Source organism: Plectropomus leopardus, chromosome 23, assembly GCF_026936395.1.
Source record: "Plectropomus leopardus strain MGB_pleo_1.0 chromosome 23, ASM2693639v1, whole genome shotgun sequence".
Taxonomy (NCBI): Eukaryota; Metazoa; Chordata; class Actinopteri; order Perciformes; family Serranidae; genus Plectropomus; species Plectropomus leopardus.
Window position 1 is genome coordinate 1,258,286 of NC_142198.1, and position 23,447 is coordinate 1,281,732.

At 41.0% G+C, this 23,447-nt stretch overlaps 1 protein-coding gene across 1 annotated transcript; it reads left to right on the top strand.

The window, feature by feature from the left end:
- The first annotated feature begins 6,260 nt into the window (after nucleotides 1–6,260).
- On the top strand, nucleotides 6,261–23,189 carry arsj (arylsulfatase family, member J). Its single transcript, XM_042512424.2, has 2 exons — nucleotides 6,261–7,082; nucleotides 21,221–23,189. The coding sequence occupies exons 1-2, from the start codon at nucleotides 6,700–6,702 to the stop codon at nucleotides 22,617–22,619; spliced, it is 1,782 nt and encodes a 593-aa protein (XP_042368358.1). The 5' UTR covers nucleotides 6,261–6,699; the 3' UTR covers nucleotides 22,620–23,189.
- Nucleotides 23,190–23,447: the final 258 nt, after the last annotated feature.

Consider the following 23,447-nt stretch of genomic DNA (forward strand, 5'->3'; position numbering starts at 1 on the left):
TCAGCTGCTGACATTACTCTGTAAAGTTATTAAAGATATATCCAAGAAATACTCAGAAGATGTAGCTTTCAGAACAATGCCTTGTTTTGTGTGCAAGTTGTTGTTGAACTCAAATATTTGTTAGACATGAATTGTTAGCAAACAACTTGTTTGTGCCCCGTCAGGCCCGTAAAACCAGGACCCAGCTGCTAATTTGTTGTGAAGCTTTGTGCTGTTGTTTTTCCTAATCGCTCTACACTTGGGGCGCCAACTGCTCATTATTACTTTTAACACCCACCAGATATTTCATTTGGAGCGGATCTGCTGATAGGTCAAAAGATCACATAGCCTTCAGCTAGGGAGATCAGCTGACTCACTAGATTGGTGTAAGGGGGTCTAAGTTGTTTCCAGATGGTCTGCGTCACTGGATGTGTTTCTGGATGAGATGGTGTCTTGGAGAAAAGAAGCTGAGACTTAAGACTAAACAGTGTTAGGGCCGAGTCCGTCTCCTGACTGAGATACATGTGGATTCCTTAAATTTTACAAGATAACATCCTGATGTTGAGTGCAGCAGAAGGGCTTTACTGCCCACAAACATCCCACTGCTTAGAATGCTTCGTTGTTGGATCATGTGACAACATTTGCAACTCTCTCCAACAGCAGAATCAGTGGCCTGCATCCAGCATTTTTTGTAACTTTCTGAAATAAACAGATCTCTTTTTCCTTTTCCACACATCGACTTCAGTCACTTTCACATGTACAACTGAATACAGCGCCATGAATGCATTTAATGGAGATTTTTAGAAAGACTTTGCTTATTGTGCAAGTTTGTTTCAAGCTAGTCTGACTCACTATATGGCTATAAGCCTGCCATTGGCTGTTTTTTTTGGCAAGCAAACCCCTCTCCTCTGTGTGTTACCATCTTTCAAATCCCCTTTGCTATAGGAAACAACAACAACCTCAGAGCTAACAACCTGCACGCTGTTACCAGGACATTTTGATGAAGATTTGGATCTTGCAATAAGACATGCCTGATTGACATTTTTGATGATTAATTATAAAGATCTACAAAGACTTGTGAAAGCACCTTCAGAAAAGCCCAGATTCAGTCTCCTCTCATACCTGGTGCTCAGTTTTCTGACACAGCTAGTCATATTTGATTTTCCACCTCTTTCTAAATGTCTCCAGTCTGATCCCAGACCATCCACACTCCCCAGCAGATCAGCAAACTTTCTGTTGCTGCTGTCAGTGGAGCTGCTCTCTTCCTAATGAGTCTACCGCCCTATCATCCTAACCCTTACCCGAACCCTAACCAGTCCTGCTCCTCTTGATTAAACCTAACCGATCCAACCAATGAAGGGGTGATTACTTTTCTATCTTATTCTATCCAAGGATTCGCAAATTTGCCTTCCGCTTAGTAGGCTACGTGTGAACGCAGCAGCAATGCTAACACCCAACTCTGAGCCACTAAACATCCTTAGCAAACTCACACATATACCAAAACAGCTGGATTCTTTTGTTAAACATACTGATAACCTTCATGTAACTTTAGCCATGTGATGCTTACAGTAAGCTCTGCCAATATGTTGATTCCAGACCTTTTTCATGTGCTGACACAGTGCTGTGGAGATAGGTCTGGCTATGCAAGACTAGTTTCAAGCACACTGAACCTTTTAAGTGCTTTCCTAAACTGAATAGTTGGTTTTAACTGTTAGATTGCAGATGGTTTAGTTTTGATCAATCTGAAAATCTTCAAATGGAGGAGTTTGATCAGAGCAATAAACAGGAAGGGCATTCACTGACCTAGAAGATAAGTTCATGAGACAAATTCTAGGAACATAAACATTGGTGAGAAAATTTATCAGATCTCATACAAGTTTCTACCAGTCTCAAACTCGTACATTCCTGGAGAGACTGTTAATGGGCAGGTGGGTATTTTCTGACCAACCTCCCTGGACTTTTTTTTGTTAAAAATAATTCATCTCAACATAGCTGACATTCCATCTCTATCCACTGATCAAAGCTTATCTCCACTGAGTGACAAGGAACTGTTCTGCAGCCATGTAGGCCCCACCTGCCCCACTGTCAACTTTCTTTGGAATGTCTGACACAATAATAGAGCTCGGGTGAGTGCCACAGATCATGTGGGTAATCTATAATCTCCATGTCAACACTGCAGCACAGAGTCTTCGTTACACTTGGGGTCATTCCACTGTATTGGTTGAAACTTCAGGAGTACATGGAAATGTTGACAAACTCAAGCAAACACGTCCAAGAGTTACAGCTTTTACACTGGCAGGAAGTTCTTTGTATGAATGAAAATGCTGCTGCTGTTCATACTTGGCACAGAAAGCTGAAGAACCCAAAACAGAAGGAAGGCTGCTGCTAGTGATTAAACACAGATAGCATTAAAGTCAAACTCAACTTTGAATACTCCTCACATTTTGTGTATGGACATATATGTTGTATGTTGTCATTTTTAAAAGAGTGCAAACAAATCATTTTTGACATATTTGTTGAAATGTAAGCTTTAAGTCACAAAAAATATACCAAAGATGATTTTGTTTGCTTAAAAAAGTATGTGGTGGTCAGCTTCCAACTTCATTCAACATCTTAAGTTGCATGAAGAACACTAAGTTTAGGCTTAAATTAACATTCAGAAGCTAATACTTTGTTAGCTATACAACTACGCAACTTTTTAAAGAACTTGTTTTGACAAAAAAAAAAAATGCTAATATAAGAAAACTTTTTTTCTTATTTATTTTTTTTATAAATGATTACTCTGTTGTTAAAACGGCATAACACTTGGTAAACAGTACATTATGACTTGTTTAAGACTCAAAACTCAAAGTCTACATATCATGCCCTAGGTCTTCTTCTGCATCTACTATTTACATTCCAGAGTGCTGCTGCCGTGGTGTCAACACAAGCAAACGGTGGGCTTACGCTGCACATGGTTATGTTTAGACAACAACAGCACATGGCGACCAACGCCAGACGTCAACAAACACACATGTTGGCACGGATAGTTAGGATTAGGAGAAGGAGGCACATGTTAGGGTTTGGTAAAAAGTCAAGAAAAGATCTGCACACTGTACTAAAAGCTCTCAATAATTTTTAATTTTGCAATATTTTGATCGCCGAAAACAATCACATTCAAACAAGAAGCAAACCCCAGACTCAAACATGAAAGTTTGGGGTTTGTTAGACCCATCCACAACCCCTTCCGTCCGCCCTTTAGGCACCCTTGTTTTCATGCAGAGTAAGTATCATAGGTTTTACCTAATGTCAGCTCCAAAGCTGGAATTAAGGTGATTTTACAAGCTTTTTTAATGCATCATAGGCAAACATTTTCCAGAAATTCCCTAGAAACCCTGTAGAACTGAAAAAGTCTTTGAAGTTTTTGTTGTGCCATTTCAATAACCTAAGACAGATTAACATAGCATTGAAGACATTCCTTCTAAACAATTATGTCTGGAATTTAATTAGACTGTTCATAAGCAATTTGGGTATCCCCCACCACCAACCCTACTAAATTCTTTCCAACAATAAAGCAGATACTGCGCAGGGCAGCTATCAAGTACTGTATGTAGCAAGAAACCAAAGCATGACTTTTAAGAGTGTCTTGCCAATGTGTGTGGAGCGTGGGTGGAGGGTGGGGGTTTGGCAGCAGCCTGTGTGGGCACTTTCCTGCTGTTTTATGCAACCATCCAAAAAAACAAAGGATTTCTTGGAAACAGGGGATCTGGCATCAGTTGGGTCTGTGTGCCTCAGGGATTTTAATTCTTGATGGCACACAAATACAAAACGTGAGCCAAGCTCTTCATATTCTGTGCCACTGCATTGTAATGCTGGGCTGTAGCAATGAATGACTTAGGATGAGATCATGCTGCTCCTTAAGGATGTCAGAAAGCTTGAGGTCACATCTTGGAGGGGGTGGAATTGTTTCTGAGTGATATCCTCCCCTGTGATACCATGACTAAGGAATTGCACCTCTCCTCCAATGCTCTGGTCTCATTGTATGAATTGGATTTAACTCAATGACTGTCAAAGCAAAGTAGGAGGAACTGAATCTGGTTGGTCCAAACTGTCAACTGTGTTTTTCAATCAGAAAATGTATTAATGTCTCAGTACCAAAGGGTTGCTGGGTGTGTGGTGCATGCAAACATGCAGAACCTTCAAGGTTACAGCATATGAGGGTCTTTGAGAGGTACACTGCACAGGCCCCCGGACACCTCCTGCCCAATTCACTGGCTCACAGCAGGCCTCTTTATAGCAGCCTCCTACCAATATGGGCAGTTATTGAGCAGCACTAGGTAAAGGTTGCTACTGCATCACCTGTGAGTCAACAAACACACTGGATGACATAAAGTATTTCTGAGCCTTTTTCATGCACCTGAGGCCTGTTCATACTAGGTATTAGGCAATGTTTATGTTTAAAGATTTTTCAATATTTGTACACAATAGTGTACACACACTGAAAATTTGTAACCTTCTGAGGGCTTTTCGGGGGCAGTCTACCTATTGATGGACCTCAAAATCTAAAAACCATGGCAACAACAAGCATATCCCAGTTAGTCTTCCTTGAAAACAGTTTCTGTTGTGTTTCGTGCTAGGCTACTTGCGGCAGATTTCTCCATATGGTTATGTTTTCTGTATTTGCAGCACTGTTTGCATTTGAGTGTGTTTTTGTACTGCAGTACGTTTCTGCATTAAGTTGTGCTTTCAGTATTGGTAGCTCGCTTTTGAATTTGATTATGTTTTCAGAATTTGCAGCACACTTCTGTATTTGATTGTTTTCATTATTAGCAGTGCAATTCTGCATTATGTGTATTTTCTGTAGTTTCAACACATTTCTGCATTTGGTTGTGCTTTCATTATAAGCTGCGCATTTTTGTATTTGATTATGTTTCAGTATCTGTAGTGTGGTTCTGCAGCCCGTTCTCACTCTGAACTCGTTAAATACATCCACGCGTTTGGACGGCATCAGATGAGAAGAACTTGGACAGAACTAGTGGCATAGCTGGCGGATGGCCAGATGACAACAGTTGCATCCACATGTAACTCGCACATGTCGGAAAACAGATGTGGTCATGTGTGCATGAAAGCTGAAGGACAGCATCAGGTAATAACACTGCTGATAGCGACGTAGGGTCCCACAAACAACAAACTTTAGTCTGGAAGTCCAGAGTTTATTTCCTGTGTGGATGTGCGTGGGTTTTTTTTTTTTCACTCTTTATCATGTGCCTATTTTGCCCAAACCTGACCATGTGTGACTTTGTTATCTGATCCTAATCATCATGGCAGTCTGTGCTGATTACCATGTGCTGTTGTGTAAACATAAGAACCATGCTGTGTCATCCCACCATATGCTACAATGAAAACAGGTCTAATCTGTTGACAGACAGTAGTCAAGAGGTTCCAGGTGAGTAATGCTGTCCTGCACACTTGATCTGTTCCCCCCAAGTGTTGGAAAAATTACCTACAAAAAAGGCCTCTACTTGGTAAATATGACTGTGTGTACAAAAATTTCAGGAAGTAAAAGTAGTAGTTTTTAGTATGATCTTTTCCTCACGACATGTGGTAGATATGTATATAGACTGACACATATTTGAACTAAAATATTTTTTTAAATGAGCTCTTTTAAGCATGTTAAATGTCACAGCGCTGGGCCACAGCTGCCATTGAGAAAATATAATGTATTTTTTTCTTAAACTTTGGCAGCTGTTGGAAATTCTCCCAACAAGGGAAGGCTGATCAGAATATGTTTGGACTCATGTGGATTTGCATTGTATTACCCCTGTATACAGCTGAACAAAAATTGTTGCAAAGGGAAAGTTGAGAGGGGTGTGTTGTGCTGGTCTTGGTCTGAACTCTGCATTTCTAAAATCCTGGCTACTTTTCACCCAAGAAGTGACAGTGCACTCTCAACACGTTCTCATCACAAGTTCCTAAAAAACTACTACTAACTGTTATCCAGCAGCTTGTTTTTTCTTTTTCTTTTTTTTTCACTTTATTTAAACAGGGACTGCAATGTAACAGAATCATGCGGAGGAACACAGATAATAAAACCAGTGTTCGGCTATTTATAAATGTTTTTGATAGCAGAATTGCTATTTTTTTAATAAATCATTGTGACTTTCATTGTACACCTACCATACATCGACAGATGTGTGCAGCGTTACCAACGTCTAAACCCCGGAGGTAGAGCTTTTCGAGCCGCTCTTGAACGCATCATATTTTAGATTAGTGCTGTGCGCTGCAGAGCAGAGGACGTCCACATGGACCTGCCTCCTAACACAGACAGCAGTGTATGTCTTGTCTCCTCAGTGTGCTGTGTGCTTGGGAGGGAGGACCGCTGTGAGACAGGATGGAGGACAGCTGCTGTGGACTCTCTGCACCAGCTGCTTCACTGACTATGTTTTCTGGAAGTTCTGCGCATCTTTTGACAAAAACTGGACAGTCGGGGGACTGACAGACAAACCTCCGGGTGGTTTCATGCACATTTACGTCTGAAACGTGTGAAAGTTTACAGCATGAAGAGAGTGCTGTACAACTCCACCAGCAGCTGATCGGGAGCTGGATTCGGTTTGACGTGGATTGAACGCCAGAATTGATTATTTTTCCACAAACCGCGGATTGTCAGTGGGCTGTATGGTTGGAGAAACGGACTGAACACGATGCGAACCCGATTTCCAAGCGCTGCTGTTCCCCCTGAACATGTTCCCGCTCGCACACACCGACCCACCGACCGACGCTAACCGCACCTGGAGCTCTGAGTCCGCCTTAAACATGTTCATCCTGTGGGTTCCGCTGAGTTTGTTCCTCAGTTTCATCATATCTCAGACGTGGAGCGTTCAGATGTCGTGGGAAAACTGGAACGCAGAATTGCGCAACCGGGGGAATGAGTTCGATAAAACAAGCTCTCCACCGCACATCGTTTTCATCCTGGTGGATGATCAGGGCTTCCGGGATGTCGGGTACCACGGCTCCGAGATCAAGACCCCGACTCTGGACCGGCTGGCTGCGCAGGGAGTCAAACTGGAGAATTACTATGTGCAGCCGCTGTGCAGCCCGTCCAGGAGCCAGCTCATGACCGGCAGGTAGGGCCCCACCTCCAGAACTCTGCTCCTTCTACAGCAACTGGAGAGTTCACTGGAGAAATATGTGATAAATAAAGTCCAGGCAGTCAATTTTGAAAAAACTTCCATGTATTGGAAAAAAGTTTTTATGCGTGCATGAGGTGGTATTAGGCGATTTGATAAAGCCATATTTCACAAAAATGCAATGGAAATCTTTTTTGGCATTCTAGGTCACATGATGCTATGGCCATGTGCTTGTCAGTAGGAACTTGCTACCTTGGGCATGATGCAGCAGGTGCTAAAAGAGGTGTTATAGCATCACATAACTCAGCAAAAATTGAGCGGATCATCCTGAGGTTTTGAATCCACATTTCCTCAGTGAAATCGTGGACTATTACCTCCCAGAAATACTCAATACATGGCCACGTATAAGGGATTTGCCTTTCCATTATCGCTCACATAATATGCCGCTACGTCACCTTGGATTGGAAATAGTGACGGCTAGTGCGGTGGCTGCAATAGAAATAAAGCTGCTAAGGTTTTGAACATCCATCACCATGCTTCCTTTGATGTCATCGCGAGAGGAAAGTTGCAAAATGTTGCGAGAGAAGGCACAAAACATCACTCAAGGGAAACGATTTACAATTTATGTTTTATCGACATTTCTAAAATATTGCATAAGTTTTGCGTAAATCTGTAATTTAAACCCACTTACTTTTATAACAAAATGAACAGAGAGCATGAGGTACAAGTCAGTGGCACAAAGATAAGGTCAACTGGTCATCAACAGGTGCAGTTGATTCACCAAAAGTATTTACTTAGCAGTAAAACTACGTATTAGAAATAAGTTATATGATAATCAAATAATTAGATAATAGAATAACATCAGCAGGGATAAGCAGCCATAGAAATAGTGAATGGATGTTTCCTTGGAGTTTTTTCTTATTTCATTAGCACATTTGGTGCCCTAGGTGAGCCTCCTCCCAGGGGGGGCGAAGTTTCAGTACTGCAACCTCACTGCTGCCTGCCACTAAATCCTACACACTCGACCTTTAACTTCTAACTACAAGAGGCATCAGGGCTCAAAATTTATGCTCATCAGGGGCAAGTAAACTTTGTGTTCTGGTAAGTGTATTGCCTTCTCCTATCGGGCAGTTGATATACAAATATGATGTCTATTGTAACGCTACCTGAAGAGATTTCGGCCATTTTTTTCTCCCTATTATAATTTTTTTTTTTTGGGGTGGGGGGGTTTCCTTAGTCGATGTGAGGGTCCATGGACAGAGGGATGTCGTGTGTTGTAAAGCCTCTGACTCAAATTGTGTGATTTGTGATAATGGGTTTTATAAATAAATTGACTTGAATATAAATTGTGTGCTGCTGGAAAATAATCTAAGCCAAGGAATTAAAGTTCCCAACTTAATTTTCGCCATTCACCAGTTTGTAACCTGTGGACTTCTCTCTTGGTGACTGCTGCCCTGTCCGCTGTCCTGTGCAACTGCTTTATGATGCAGCTGCATTGTTGGAATATGCACCGCCATTTTCTATAACTTCAGACCTCTGTCCCTTTGACTCGCATACATAAACCCATCAGCAGTGGACGGCTCCAGGTGCAGCTAGGCTTAAACGTTTGAGTAAATTACCCTGTCACATTCATTCAAGGTAGAGCAGCCAACCATTCCATGGTCTGCAGCATAGATCACCCTCCGAGGGGTAAATGTTTACTGGGGATGGTTTCAACGCAGCTTCTGCTGTGTTCTTGTTCATAGCACAAACCTCTGTCTAGACTGAAGGTCTCACAATCAATTTCCAGGGACTGATCTGAAACCCCTAGGTACCATTCTGGCTCTTGCCACCCAAATCATAAGAATTGGTGTCCCCTCTAACATCCACCTGTCACAGTTAGGCCATCGACTAGGCTTAGACAGTATCGAGGTATTATGGTATATCAGGGTATTTAGACAGCAAGGTAGAGTTTATAGCAAAATTATAAATATGGGCACTCCTCCTTCTATAAAACTTGTTGTATGCCGTACACAGCATGTACCACCAGAGCTCAGTCTTCGCTCTCTAATGGTGGAACAGGCAGCTGAACTGAAAGACATAGTGACACCTAGTGGTGGTGGGAGAAGTTACAGGACTGTAACCAGTCGGCGGCTGGCAGGCAGAGAGAGACCCATGGGAAATAATAATTTTTTTTTACCACAAACTTGGTTAATATATTGTAACCAAACCAGAGCTGGTGATTGTTGGAACAGTGGACTTACTAACTAGATTACTAGCAAGAGTGAGTTTGGGTGAGTTTTATATTGTTTCTGTTGAGTTTGTATGAAGTGTGTTTTATGATGTGTTAATGCAACAATTTAGCCTCCTCAGTCTTTTGTGACCGAGGGACTGTTGAATTCAAAAGGTGTACAGTTGTATATCTCTGTTTAAACAGGAAAATAGGGGTGAAAATATTACTTTTCTTAACAATTTCTTGGTTTCTATAGCGGGCTAGCGTTGCATGCTCAGACTGCCAGATACCGTATACCTCGGTGAAATTTCAGAAAGGTATGAAAAATTAGATACCACCCCGGCCTTCCCTTGATCCTCATCATAAAACCACAGCATTTTGTGGGATTCACTTTTAGGCCTGTCAAATCATAAAAGCCTTGGAGGATGGCTGGGCCATTAATGGGCCATTGATTACCATAGCAACGGGGCGGCTGTGGCTCAGAGGTAGAGTGGGTCGTCCTCTGATCGGAAGGTCAGCGGTTCGATCCCCAGCTCCTCTGGACAACATGTCGAAGTATCCTTGGGCAAGATACTGAACCCCAAATTGCTCCTGATGCTGCGTCATCGGAGTGTGAGTGTGTGTGAATGATTACTGAATAGCAGGTGGCACCTTGTATGGTAGCCTCGGCCACCAGTGTGTGTATGTGTGTGTGAATGGGTGAATGTGACATGTAGTGTTAAAGCGCTTTGAGTGGTCAATAAGACTAGAAAAGTGCTATACAAGTACAGTCCATTTACCATTTACCATTTACTTACACACACACACACACACAGTGTGCCATCCTGGTGTGTGCGTAACCTTTCCAATACAAAGATGCCATTTAGTGATGCCTGGTACACTTGTCCACTAGTAATTAATGGTTAACTGACTCTTTATATTGCCATCATTGGCCCTTGTGGCCCTTAATTGGCCCTTGCAGCCAATTAAAGATGCTAGTAAGTAATTAATGGCCATTAATTGGCCCTTGTGCCTTGTGGCCCTGTCTGTAAGTGTGGCCACCCTGTCCTCACATAAATTAGGTGCCCCTCAGTGGCAGGCACCCTTCAAAATCTCTGCCGAAATTTTCTAGTTTTAAATACTGTTCCACAGCAGTACATTGCTGAGCTTCTGTAGCATCATACCTACCTGCTTCTCCAAACTGGGTCTTGCCGACCACCATATACTGTAGGTAATAAACTATGGATAAGTACAGACCGCCTTCAAAAAATCCCTTTAACAAGGCAATTGAATTGTTGGCTGGCTTAGTAGTTTGCTTACAGTATGTTTTACATCAGCAGTTTCCCTCTAAGTACATGCAGCTCTGCAGGGTTTCTCCTCCACTACCTCCACCATCTGTTCCACTCCTTAGCAAAAAGGAGAAGGCTTACTGGACACCACTGTTTCTTGGCAGGGGTCCAAGAAAATAATGAGAAAAGTGCAGCCACTTCCATGTTTTCTGCTCTCTGTGAGCTGCTCCAATCTCTGACTGCAGCAACACTTGGCTAACATGTGGACATATCACTGTAGATACATGTTTCAAGGCTTGTATTCCTGAACGCATGGTTGCAGAGGAGTGTGTGTGTGGTTGAGTTTGAGTGAAGGAACACAATGCGTCCGTGTGTTAACATTAAAACATCAGCTGTCTGTGTCAGCTGGACTCTCATTCTGAAGTTCTGAGAACAAAGTTACTCAAAGTCTTTTTTGGCACACTTGCAAAGACTTGTCAAGGCAAATATCAGACTGAGTAAAGAATTGGATCCAAAGCATAAGTACTTCATAAGACCCGGATTAAGTTTTTACAGGCTGTTTAAAAAAGTTACCATGGCAACTACCTGTATCTGAACCCAGCTGCGTGCTCACCAAATAGAATCAGATTCTATGATGATTTTATTTCTTGTTCTGTTCTTGCTGAAAATCTTTGCTGTGGAGCACTCCTTCTGTGGTTTTCTCAACTGTCCCCCAGATGGACAGATTGACTTGCTTCATAAATTACTGAATATACCCAAGGGACTGCACAGTCCAAATAAACATTCTGAGACCAAATGATATGACTCGCACATTATCATTTCAGCTGTATCGCATGAAAACTACAGTTTCCACAGAGGGAAACATATTGAAACCCAAGAAAACCTGTGTTCCCTGTGAATGGGCCAGCATAAAGTTTTTTAGTCTGACACTACTCAGCTCTTGTATGACAGATCAAACACTGGATACTATAGTGGCTACATAGTGTTTACAACAGGTTAAATATAAACCCATAGTCACTACTGGGGGTCGATAGATATGTTTTCTTTCAGGGCTTCCACTCATACATGTCTTTACACCTTTGACCAGGACGATAATTGTTCAACTCTTAGTCATTACACTCTTATTTTCACAGACTGAGGCCAGTCCATTTAGCTATAGATTGCACTCTTCACGATCAATATATTTGAAAGTGGGAGTAGAGAAAAGGTGGTAGCACAAACAAGTACACCAAATAAAAGAGATTTTCAAATATGACATCAGATCTTTAACCACGAATCACAAATTTGAAAATAACTTTACAGCAATCTGTTAATCCAGTAAGGAGGAGGGACAGCCTTGCTTTGTTAAAAGAATCCATATATTCTGTGCACCTTTTACATTGTTTTCCCATTCAGCGTCACAGGGTTTTGATCTGTACATTCTGGAAGAAATCTAAGAGTGTAGTGGGAACTGGTTTGGGACATATAACCCTTTTTTTTAATGAAGAATCTGTTTCACTTTTGGAGTAAAGTCATGTAAATGCTTTTGAAACTCATGTACAGTATAAACCAGATATCTGACATTCTGCAAATTTTCAACTAAATGCTTATCGGATGTAAATGTGCCAATGCAGGAGCATGTTTACTAAAGACAGGGTTCATTATTTGAGACATGCAACATTTAAAGTTAAATAATAACTAGTACACAATTGCTTTTTTAAATCTTTACTGATAATAGTAACAATATATATTAAATTATGTATTATATATAGTATAATATAGTAGCACAATATTGGATTTTTTTGCTGATAGCTGATATGCTGATATAAAAACAACTCATTTGGCCAATAACCAATGTTGATATATTCATTATGAGATATGTGATATGATATGTGATATTTGATATTGTGTGATTTTGAATACATGTAAAATCCAATTATTGCGCAAAATAATAAAAACACAATTTAGGTTTGATGTTTTGTAAATGTTAACTTTGCCAATAATTTTAAAAATATATACTTGTTTTTTTTTTGTTTTTTTTTTTTAAAGCAAGCATCTGATAATAGCGATGACAGACCGATACGGGAGTTTTGAGACCGATACCAATACCGATTTTATAGTGGAAAAATTCGCTGATTACCAATATGGTGAACTTTTGAACTGGAATGAAAATAGATCATTTCTATGTGAATTATGCACTGATTTTGCACCAATATGACTTTGCAAAAGTACTCAGAAGTCTGCTTTCTTAAACAACTTTTATTTAAAAATTTACTTATTGAACATTACGCACAAACAAAAATGAAGAATAAATAAAAAATAGAATAAACATCTGTACTGTTCAGTATCAGTCAATTGCTTCCTATTTCATTACTGCCAGTCACTAAGGGGCAGGTTGTAAAACAAGAAGCAGCTTCTCAGCATTTACACCTGCCAGGGAGCTCCTCTTGTCCTCATAAATTTTCCCAGTTGTGCTAAAAACCCTCTCAGTGGGGACAGAGGAAGGTGGAGGAGTATTCTGTCTGAGCTATAGTGAAACTATACAGTGGAACATTCCCCAAAATGTCAGGAAGCACCACCGCTACAGAGCAGTCCCTAAGTAGGCCTAACGGCTTTTTTGTGATCTGCCGCTTACAGTGGTGTTCCATGGTTACTGAGAGCAGTGTGCATTAGAATACATTTCGGTATATTTCCTCCTTGTTCCTTGATGATCTAAATAAGCTGCTAAATGTGTCTCTTGTTGCTCTTTAAATATAATGCCACCGAGAGCGTCCGAAAAAACGCTAATTAGCGATAACGTCGCCACATTAGTAGTCCTCTCCTCCCATCACCCTGGGACCTTAAAACTAGTTTTTAACATTGTGTAGATGACTTCTGGGGGTTCACTTGCTGTGACTCCACATCGTGAGAAGCAGCAGCAGAACATAGTGTACCGTAAGCAGTCCTTAGTAAGTTGATGAGATTTTGGTCAGAAGTAAACCATTTAAGAAAATAGGCCCATGTGAAAAATGGCTGGAATTCCTTTGGTTTCTGAAAACTTGCTACAATATGATATCTGTGAACTGCTTAGACAGAGCTGGCTGATTAATAGAAGCTGTTGTGTACAGCTGCTGTTGGAACCATAGCATAGCACTTTAACTTTCCAGTAACAGGGTCTTGAGAAAAGATTTCCACTCTGTCTGCCCCCTGGGAAACTCTCAGCATCAGAAAAATTTCAACCTGGCTGTTTTTCTCTGAGCTGCACTGATGAGATTAGAGGCTTAAGTCAGAGTAGTTCTTCAAGTCCAGAGTTGTTTATGCTCTTCAACCCCATCACGCTTCCACTGATCTTTACTGATCAGGAGAGGTGGATAGCCAGAGGCGAGGGCAGAGGGCAGCCCCTAATATTGAAAAAATGTAAAATATGCTGGAGGAATGTACATGATATTGGGAACCAATATTTCTGAAGCCTTTCCACTTATTCGAGGACCCCTGTAATTAAGTGAACTTGGTTCTGAAGTGTCAAACATGAACGTTCCAAGCTTGAAAGCCATGTCAACATACATGTCCAGACAAATCCAGCATGTGGACTTTCAGCACGTTCCATCCATCATAAATACACCATTAAGCTCTTCAGATGAATCTCTAACCCTTTGCACTGATTGTCTTGACTTTTGGTCAGTTACACTGTAAGTAAGATCGGGGGCTGTAGTTGACTGAAATTCTATCTACCTGACATCAACATGCATCTTGAGTGATCTGATCACAACTGGACAGCGCTAAATACAGATGTAAACAGCCCCCATTTTCGATCCGATCCCTAAAACCACTTGCTGAGTTGTTCTGGGATGCTTTCGAACACGTCTTTTGTGGTGTTAACGCTAATGCCACCTGCATGTGTCTCTGACAAGATCCACATAATCAGTGCAGGACATGGTGGTTGTTTTGGTGACTGTGTGCTAAAGCTCTGCCACTTACCTATTTCATGTTGTGTTGAATGACCATCCCTCGTTCTGCCTCATGGAAAGAGACTTGTTGATTTCTGCTGACAGCAATACCTCCAACTGTATCAACACAAGTGATGACATGAGTAGCAAGCAGCTACAGAACAGCTAGCAAGAGTGTGGACATGATAACTGTGCACTGAGCAATAACGAAATCTGACTACAAGTGGTCAGCTGGAGACACATAAGTATTGATGGTGTAAACAGTAATGTGTCTCGGCTGTGCCCTTGTGTTCAGATCACCGAAACACATGCTAAAAATAGGTCTAAACAGACTCTAAATCACTACAGTCCACTACAGCGTTGTGTGTCCATCAAACTGCGAATTGTAACACGTTTCCAGCTGAGCTGTGTGCATGAGTCTCTCATCTCTAAGCATTGAACAGTACTGATGAGAAAAATCTGACATAGTGGACACAATAGAATTTAACTCTGGGATTGACAATGTCATATACAACATAACATTACTCATGTTAAATCCAGCATGTGGATTTAACAAATGTGCTGTTCTGCACATCACGGCTTTGGCTGCTTGCATCACTGAGAACTCCTCACACCCCCTTCACCACTCATCTCAGCTGCTTCCTTCAGAAAGCCATTTCAGAGAACCTCCAAATTTACAAGAACCCTTTCATTCCCATTGCAGTATGTATTTTAAGCAAGGCTAAACAGATGATACTTCTCAATATAGCTTTGGCTGTGAATGTTTTCTCATGCATGTTTGAGTCCCTAACCAGGGGTAATTTTCTGTCACAATGTGATAGACAATAAAGTTTTTTGAATCTTAAATCTGTAATTAATAATAATTTTATTAATTCTGTAATACTAAATGTGAGAGAGAGGTACTGCTTTAAACCCAAAAGCCATCCTGCCATGTCAACGAGACCTCCGGTGTGATCGCATCCCTTTCAGAAGCTTCGTAATCCTAACTAAACTGCAGTTGGAAGGACACACTCCACACAGCACTTACAGTGCTCTTACATTATACTATTGTTTATCCGCTCAAAGCCACTCTTTTCACTCTGCTCTTCATCTGCTACAACTCCATGTCCTTATTCACATACTTCTCATCTGTCCACACATATCTCAAACTTGTCTAGGCCTCTCACTCACCCATTTCTTGTTGTTTCAGTGAGATCCACTGTTTCATTTCCTTACTCATCTGTTCTAGAACACTGGGTCAAGAGTCACAAAGATGACCTGAGCAAGTGAATATTTGATGTGAGGAATAAGGAAGGATTCTAAAGATGTCGGGGTTAGGATATGTTGAAAAGGAAGTCCTTGAAAGAAATAACCCTCATTTGCAGTCAGAGTCTTGAAAATAGAGAAAGTAAGACCAAGGCAGGAGCTTAACTGAAGAGATATTTAGAGATAGCAGAAAAATAAATAGAGAGCGTGCTCAAAGGAAGAGCTAAGACGAACTTCTGCGGGGCTGACTTTGATTAAAGGCAGAGCGCCGAGTTGAGGCTGCTTATTTAAACCATATGTGAGGAGGACGTGGAGCGAGAATAGAAGACGAGGCTTGGACAGCAGGTCAGCTCGGGAACCTCCAACACCTCAGTGGCTGCAGCAGTGGCCAATGCACTTGTCTTGTGGGACTTGAGCGATTGCCGGCATTGGGTGATTTAAATTTAATGGCCTGTGTGATTTGTTGGCCTCATGGCTCGGCGCTTGTGTAAATAAACCAAAGAGATAGCCTGATTATAGTAGCGTTACAAACGCTAACTTTTCTTTTTACTCAAAGAATGCAACAGCACCTTTTGGCATGATAAGATTGGGAATGGAGCCGCTTTCTGCTAGAAATAGGCTGTTTCCTGCCCGTAAGAGGCTTGAATCCATGCTGGATAAAAACGCAGAGATGCATGCCCTGCTTTGTTATAAAGAACACATAAATCCATCATATTGAACATGTGGAAGGACTGCTGAGCAGGGGGGAGATCTCCAGAGGGCAGTCGTTACTGCTGTCATTATTTTAAGGCCTCATAAATACTAAAGACCTAGAACTGTCCTTCAGGTGCCCCAAAACCTCCAAAGTTAAGACCATGTTCCCCTGTGAACTCCCCACGTATGTCAAAGAGAAACAACCCAGGGATACTTTGAAAGTCTTTGCACTCCACTTTATACCTTTCCTCATCAAGACCTCGACCTGGTTTGGCTGATTTGTGGATGAATCGCAGGCTGCACTTAGCATGACATTCTTATCACACGGCTGTAACCTTTTGGTATGGAAACGCCAAACCTGCAGGAGCTGCAAACACAGGGGTTGGGGCTCTTAAGGGGTTGAATCTTAAACACACACATACATGTCTTAATAAATTTGCACATGAATGTGGTCTCCATTCTTTTTACTTTCTGGCTCATATCATCCATTCTTTTCACTTTATGTTCAGCAGAGTCTTTTTTCTCAGTCCCATTGCTGTCTTGGCAATGATGCAAATGTGCTTGACAAATAAAAATAAACGAAGTGAAGGGCAGGAGTAGAAAAACAGTCCTTGCATAAATGGAATGAATACAAATAGAGATTGGAGATAATGGAGCATGTTACTTCCAATAGTCATTTTCTAGACATTTATGGGCTAGTAACAAGACCCAAGTTCAATGTGTACTATACTTGTGGAAAGTCCGGAGGGATTATGGAGCACAAGGTTTTACAAGTACTCACTCTTTATTGAGTTAATTATATATTATGTGGATTTTTTTTTCTCAACAAAACAGTGGAGTAAACAAGTTCTTTATGTCTTTTTTCTATAAAAACACATTCCCGTGCCAGGCTTGGTTGACTTTGTGTTGTTGTCATACCCACAAACACATGCCCTTCTTTTCTTCCTGTCATTCCCATCCTTTTCTTAGATCATTACATTCAAATCTTGTCGCCTAATGACAGACCAACAATGCCTCCTCTATCCCCCAGTGTGCTCATCTGTAGTTGGGTTTCAGAGCCCCCCCTGCCCAGACCACCAAGTGACAAGAAATTCTCCCATTGCCATATGAAACCTACACTTGCTCCCAAAAGGCCCAGTGTGGTCTCATTTTGAATTCACCAACCTAACCTCAAAGACTTGAGATGAATAGAGGTATCAAATTCAGAATTGTGCCGTATTATTATCCTGCATAAAATATTTTAAAGGTCCTGGGAACAAGCATTGAAACTGTGGGAATTATTGTGGCCGAGTTGTAAACATTGTCAACAGTGTGCTAACTTCATAACCAAAAGATTTGGAGGCATCCAGCCCAGATGGCATTTTGTTGTAACAAAGTACAGCGCATAACAGACTGTAACGTACTGCCCACAGAACACACTGCTCTGTCACCAGGTTTGTCTCAGCCAGCTGCAGCTGTAGGTGAAACACAGAAGTGAAGAGGGCAGGTCAATAGTCAGGGTTTCCCCAAAGACACAGTTTAGTGGGGGTTGTGAGGATTAAGCTGTGAGACACTGGCACACAGAGACACACATAACACAGTTCATTGCTACCTACCAACACTTAACATATGTAGTGTCAGCACATCAGCTGCAGATTAACTTATTGTGCTAAATGCAGCTACGGCCTGCCATTATTTCCTGTGACCATTAAGTGTGGTTATGGCTACTCATTACATCCAAAGTCTATCAATTTATCACACAAGTGCACAGCCATTGTTAGTGATAGCTCATTTATCATCAGCATCATCAGCATCATCAAGGGATGCACCAATAGTAACATTATGGGTAGATACCAGTGTTTTAGTTGTTTCTTTTCTTTTTGTTGTTTTTTATTCCCTTCTTTTTGTGCTAGGGAAACAAAATAATATTCATTATCAAAAAAATAATGAACCTTTTTAAAGTCATTCAGTCCTTCATTACACTACCTTTGAATGAGCATAAATTCATTTACACAAAAACTTCAATTAAAGTTTTTCACATTTTTTAAAAAAATAAACAGCTTCAAAAGCCTGTTTACCAAATATATCATAATTCATTCTCTAATATCTATTTGATATTGCTGTGATAATGTAACAAACTTCTCCTATAAACAGCTGCATGTATTGAAGTTTCGCACCAAAACTAAATTTTACAAGATTATATTTGAATGCATGATAAGAATGTTGTAATTTACCTTTGACCAATATTAATTTTTACTGAATAGATTTCAATGTTTAGATGGCGATAATAAAGCCAGGGGGGCTGCAGTGAATTCTTACTGGTATGAAAAAAATGTGAAGAACTACATTTCTATTGCAGATGATTTAGGCTGATAAAAGCATTATTATCTTATTTCTGGTGACAGCTCGACTGCACATCCTTAAGGGTGAAGATGTGAAGAGGCATCTAGTCATGTCAGTCCTGGGTGTCTTGCTCTTACTAAAAGCAGGCATAGGAGAGTAATCAAATCAAATACTAATCAAAGAGTAATTAAGTCAAGATAAATCAACATACTAAGTTAATAATTAATTCCATTGTATTTGATCTTCTATCTGCATCCTTTGCAACAGCAAGCATTTTATGAAGAACATCTCCGTTTTTTACAAAAGCCAAGATGGGTCCAGATCTTGGACCACAAACAAGGACTAGAAATCTCTCAATTCCTGGTGCTTTTCTGTCAGATTATCTGTACTGACGCTGCTGAGTAGTGACGCTATACATATGCCCAGAATGTCTGAGAATGAAGGCCATACTGCTGAAGCATACACATGATATCTGCTAATGCACTGGCCAGAACAATATATTGGTTGGACTACTTTTATTCTGGGAATGTAAGCATGTTTTAACTCTTTTTTCCCATTTAACAGAATATAGCTTCACTGCTCAAGGCATCAGTGTTAAATAAATGATAATTAAAAGATAGAAATGGTTCTATTAGATCTAAGAGTATCAAATCAATGCGGCCTAAAAATCTTACAAAGCATTTAGATCTCATTCATTTTAGTTGATACACAAAAAGCATTGATTTTCAATACCGTACAGTACTACATCAGTTTAATTTTGTTAAGGAAGCATTAGTTTATAAACTGCCCTCATTTGAGTAGAATTAAATAAACCTCAGAGAAAATACTTTACATATCACTTTTATAACAGCATTGTTTTTTATTTGCCTCTGTCAGGTTTATAAAGGGAGCTTTCACGTCACTCTGGAAATTAGTGACATTTGCAATCATTGAGCAACTGATAATGGAGTGCTGTGGGAATGGGAGAGTCTTGAAACTGAAATGGGAGGAGAATGTTTGTTTTAAGTTTGACTTCATCAGTAATTCAACTAAAAGCCTGCAGATATAGTGTTATGTAGTCATTTTGTGCTATTAACAAGGGGGAATTAGACCAGAATTTCCCCAAATTTTAGGCCGACTTGATCCTTCCTTTCCTGCCAGAAGCATTTGTGAGTTTATAGTTACAGTGAAAGGCGTTGGAAAGGACTTAATATTAAAATTCCTCAATACATGTTCTTTACTCATCAATAATAATAATAATAATACTAATAATACATTTATTTATATAGCACCTTTAAAAACACAGTTTACAAAGTGCTTTGACAAACAAGGCAAAGCCGAGGCTGTAAGCCCCAGAAATTGAAACAATTTAAGTAATGCAATAATGCCGAGAAAGGGCAGACAAGAGTGAGGGCAGAATTAAGTAGGTAAGTATGTAGGTGTGATAGGTAATGTCTTGTCTTCAAATGGTCTGTGAGGAGTCCTTTGTTGGGTGGGTCGTGGTGGTGGAGGTGGTCTAGCTTAGTTTTACAAACTTACATTGGCAGCATTTGCAGTGTTTACATTATTTTATAGAAATGTCAAACAGTAGCATGTGAACAAAATTTAAATAAACTCATGCTGCAGGGCCTATTATGTAATATGGACCAATTTGTGAGGTAATTGTACTACTCTTAACAGTTTGAGCAAAGAATATGGAGCAGGGACAATCAACTTGCTTTGCATGGAACCACTTTTGCAAAATGAAATTTTGACATTTCTAGTACTTAAAAATGTTTCCAGGATTTTTCGGCCATTTTTGGGACCTTAGGATGTTTCTAAGATTTTGGGACATTTTTAGGATTTTTTGATATTTCTAAAATGTTAAGACGTTTTTAGGATTTTAGGATGTTTCCAGGATTTTGGTACAGTTGAAGGATTTTAGGGCATTTTGAGAATTTTAAGACGTTACAAATATATTAGGACATTTCTAGGATATCTATAATGTTTCCAGAATTTAACAATGTTTCTAGGATTTTTTGACATTTCTAGGATTTTAGAACATTTCTCAGATTTTGGGACATTTCTGGGATATTAGGACATTTTTAAGATTTTAGAATATTTCTAGGATTTTAGGACATTGTTCAGATTTCAAGATGTTTCATGGATATTTGTTGGATTTTAGGATGTTTCTGGGATATGGGGATCCTCCACTGGCGCCTTTTTGATAAACAAGCTCTGTTTTGATCCCAGTGTGAAAAACTTGATTTTTGTTGTGAATTTAAAAATGATTCGAGGGTCACATGGCAACCTTTTAGGGACCAGATTTGGCCTGCGGTTGGGGAGTTGAGTATCATTGATACAGAGGAAGGCTTTTCTGGCATAGTCAGCCATAATGTTATGGACGACTGAATCATCACAGCTTGGTACTTCACAGCAGATTCATCTATTGTGCAATAGTGAGTTGCATATTTCTTTGATACTTTAATGTCTCTAATGTGCTGATATGTTTTTGTGTTGTTTTTTTTGTAGGTATCAGATCCACACAGGCCTTCAACACTCCATCATCCGAGCTACTCAGCCCAACTGCCTGCCCTTGGAAAATGTCACTCTGCCCCAGAAGCTCAAACAAGCAGGCTACTCCACTCACATGGTGGGCAAGTGGCACCTGGGCTTCTACAAGCGTGGCTGCCTGCCCACGCAGCGTGGCTTTGACACTTTCTTTGGCTCCCTGCTGGGAAGCGGGGACTACTATAGTCATTATAAATGTGAGGGGCCCGGTATGTGTGGCTATGATTTGTATGAAGGGGAGGAGGCCGCTTGGGAACAGGACCGCGGCCTGTACTCAACTGTGATGTTTACTCGAAAGGCTATCAGCATCTTAGCCAATCACAACCCTCGCAGACAGCCCTTGTTTCTCTACTTGGCCTATCAGGCAGTTCATTCCCCACTGCAGGTTCCTGCACGATACCTCGAGCGCTACAAGGCCATTCCAAACTTGCATCGTCGTAAATATGCTGCCATGGTGTCCTGCCTGGACGAAGCTATCCACAACCTCACGGTAGCACTAAAACGCTACGGGTATTATGACAACACAGTTATAGTGTACTCCTCAGATAACGGAGGCCAGCCGTTAGCAGGTGGAAGCAACTGGCCCTTGAGGGGGAGTAAAGCCACCTACTGGGAAGGAGGAATTCGGGCAGTAGGCTTTGTTCACAGTCCCTTGTTGGTAAACAAAGGGACGAAATGTCGGACTTTGGTCCACATCACTGACTGGTTCCCTACGCTGGTGACCCTGGGTGAAGGGACTTTGGATGAAGATCTAAATCTGGACGGGTACGACGTCTGGGAGGCTATCAGTGAAGGCCGTCCATCTCCTCGCCAGGACATCCTTCACAACATTGACCCAATCTACATCAAAGCCAAGAACGGTTCATGGAAGGCCGGGTATGGCCTATGGAACACGGCCATCCGGGCTGCGCTCCGGGTGGGCCACTGGAAGCTCCTGACAGGTGTCCCCGGCTACAGCGACTGGGTGCCCCCGCAGACCTTCTCCAATCAGCGGCTAACCAATCGCTGGCATAATGAGCGTGTCCGTTGGGACCGGGGTAAGTCCATCTGGCTGTTCAACATCACAGCCGACCCTTACGAGAGAGTGGACTTGTCCCAGCGCTACCCACACATAGTGAAGAAGATGTTAATACGGTTAGCGCAGTACAACAGGACTGCAGTGCCAGTACGCTACCCAGCTAAAGACCTGCGCTCGAACCCTCAGTACAATGGGGGCGTGTGGGGACCCTGGTACAAAGACGAGAGGAAGGAGCAGGAGGAGGATGAGAGATACAATAACTTGTTCACCAACCATCTTGGAAAAAGAAGGTGGAATAAGAAATCAAAGAACAGAAAGTTGAAAAGGAAGGTAGAGGAGTAGCTTCCCACATTTGTGAAAGACTTGAGTTGCCTTTTCTCAGGGATTGACACTTCCTGTTTCAGGATTGTCCTCTTCAGCCATTCTAACTTGACTCCACTACATACTGTAATGTTTGAAAAGCCTCAAGAGAATAAGAAAAAGATGCTCTCATTCAAACACTACTGTCATGCCCAGACACAATGAAGACCTCATGTTAATGTTAGGGGCATTTAAAGAATGTTTCTTTCTCTAGATTATGTTGCATGCGTGAACTGTTGTCACCTTTGGAGTGTTCTGTAGATAAATGTTTCACTTAAGAGTAGAAAATAAATCTTCTTAGACAGTTGCCATAAATTTTGGTGACAGAGAAATAAAGTAAGACAAAGTTCTATGATGTTATTGATTGCAATGATACAGTATTGTGGAAACGGACGTAGGACTAATGTGATGTGTGAGTTGACGTATGTTGGTTTTATAAGCACAGTCTGTCTAACATAATAGATTTTGTTTCCCCTTTAGATGATGTCTGGTCTGGCACCAGGCCAACCCGAATGTAAGACAAACTAACAAAATAAAAGCTCCAGACATAAAGCTCTTTGTCTCCAGCAATCTTTCAGGGTCTGTATGGTTTGCATTTTATTACAGCCACATTTCCTTTATTGTGATTACAATAAATACTCTAGTAAGTGGAAAGGTTTAACGTCGCTTCCATATTAAGAAGCTGACATGCGGCCGCTAAGTACATTTATTCATGGAAAATACAGTAAAGTGGGATCTGACTGGTGATAAAGATCTAATTGCTTTCTTACAGTCCTCGAAACTGGCTGCCTCATCACTCATACTGTACTG

Excerpts from the sequence above, each read along its gene's own strand:
- arsj (XM_042512424.2), top strand. The coding sequence starts at position 6,700 with ATGTTCCCGCTCGCACACACCGACCCACCGACCGACGCTAACCGCACC. Across the intron at positions 7,083-21,220 it reads AGCCAGCTCATGACCGGCAG|GTATCAGATCCACACAGGCC; the intron begins GTAGGGCCCCAC and ends TTTTTTTTGTAG.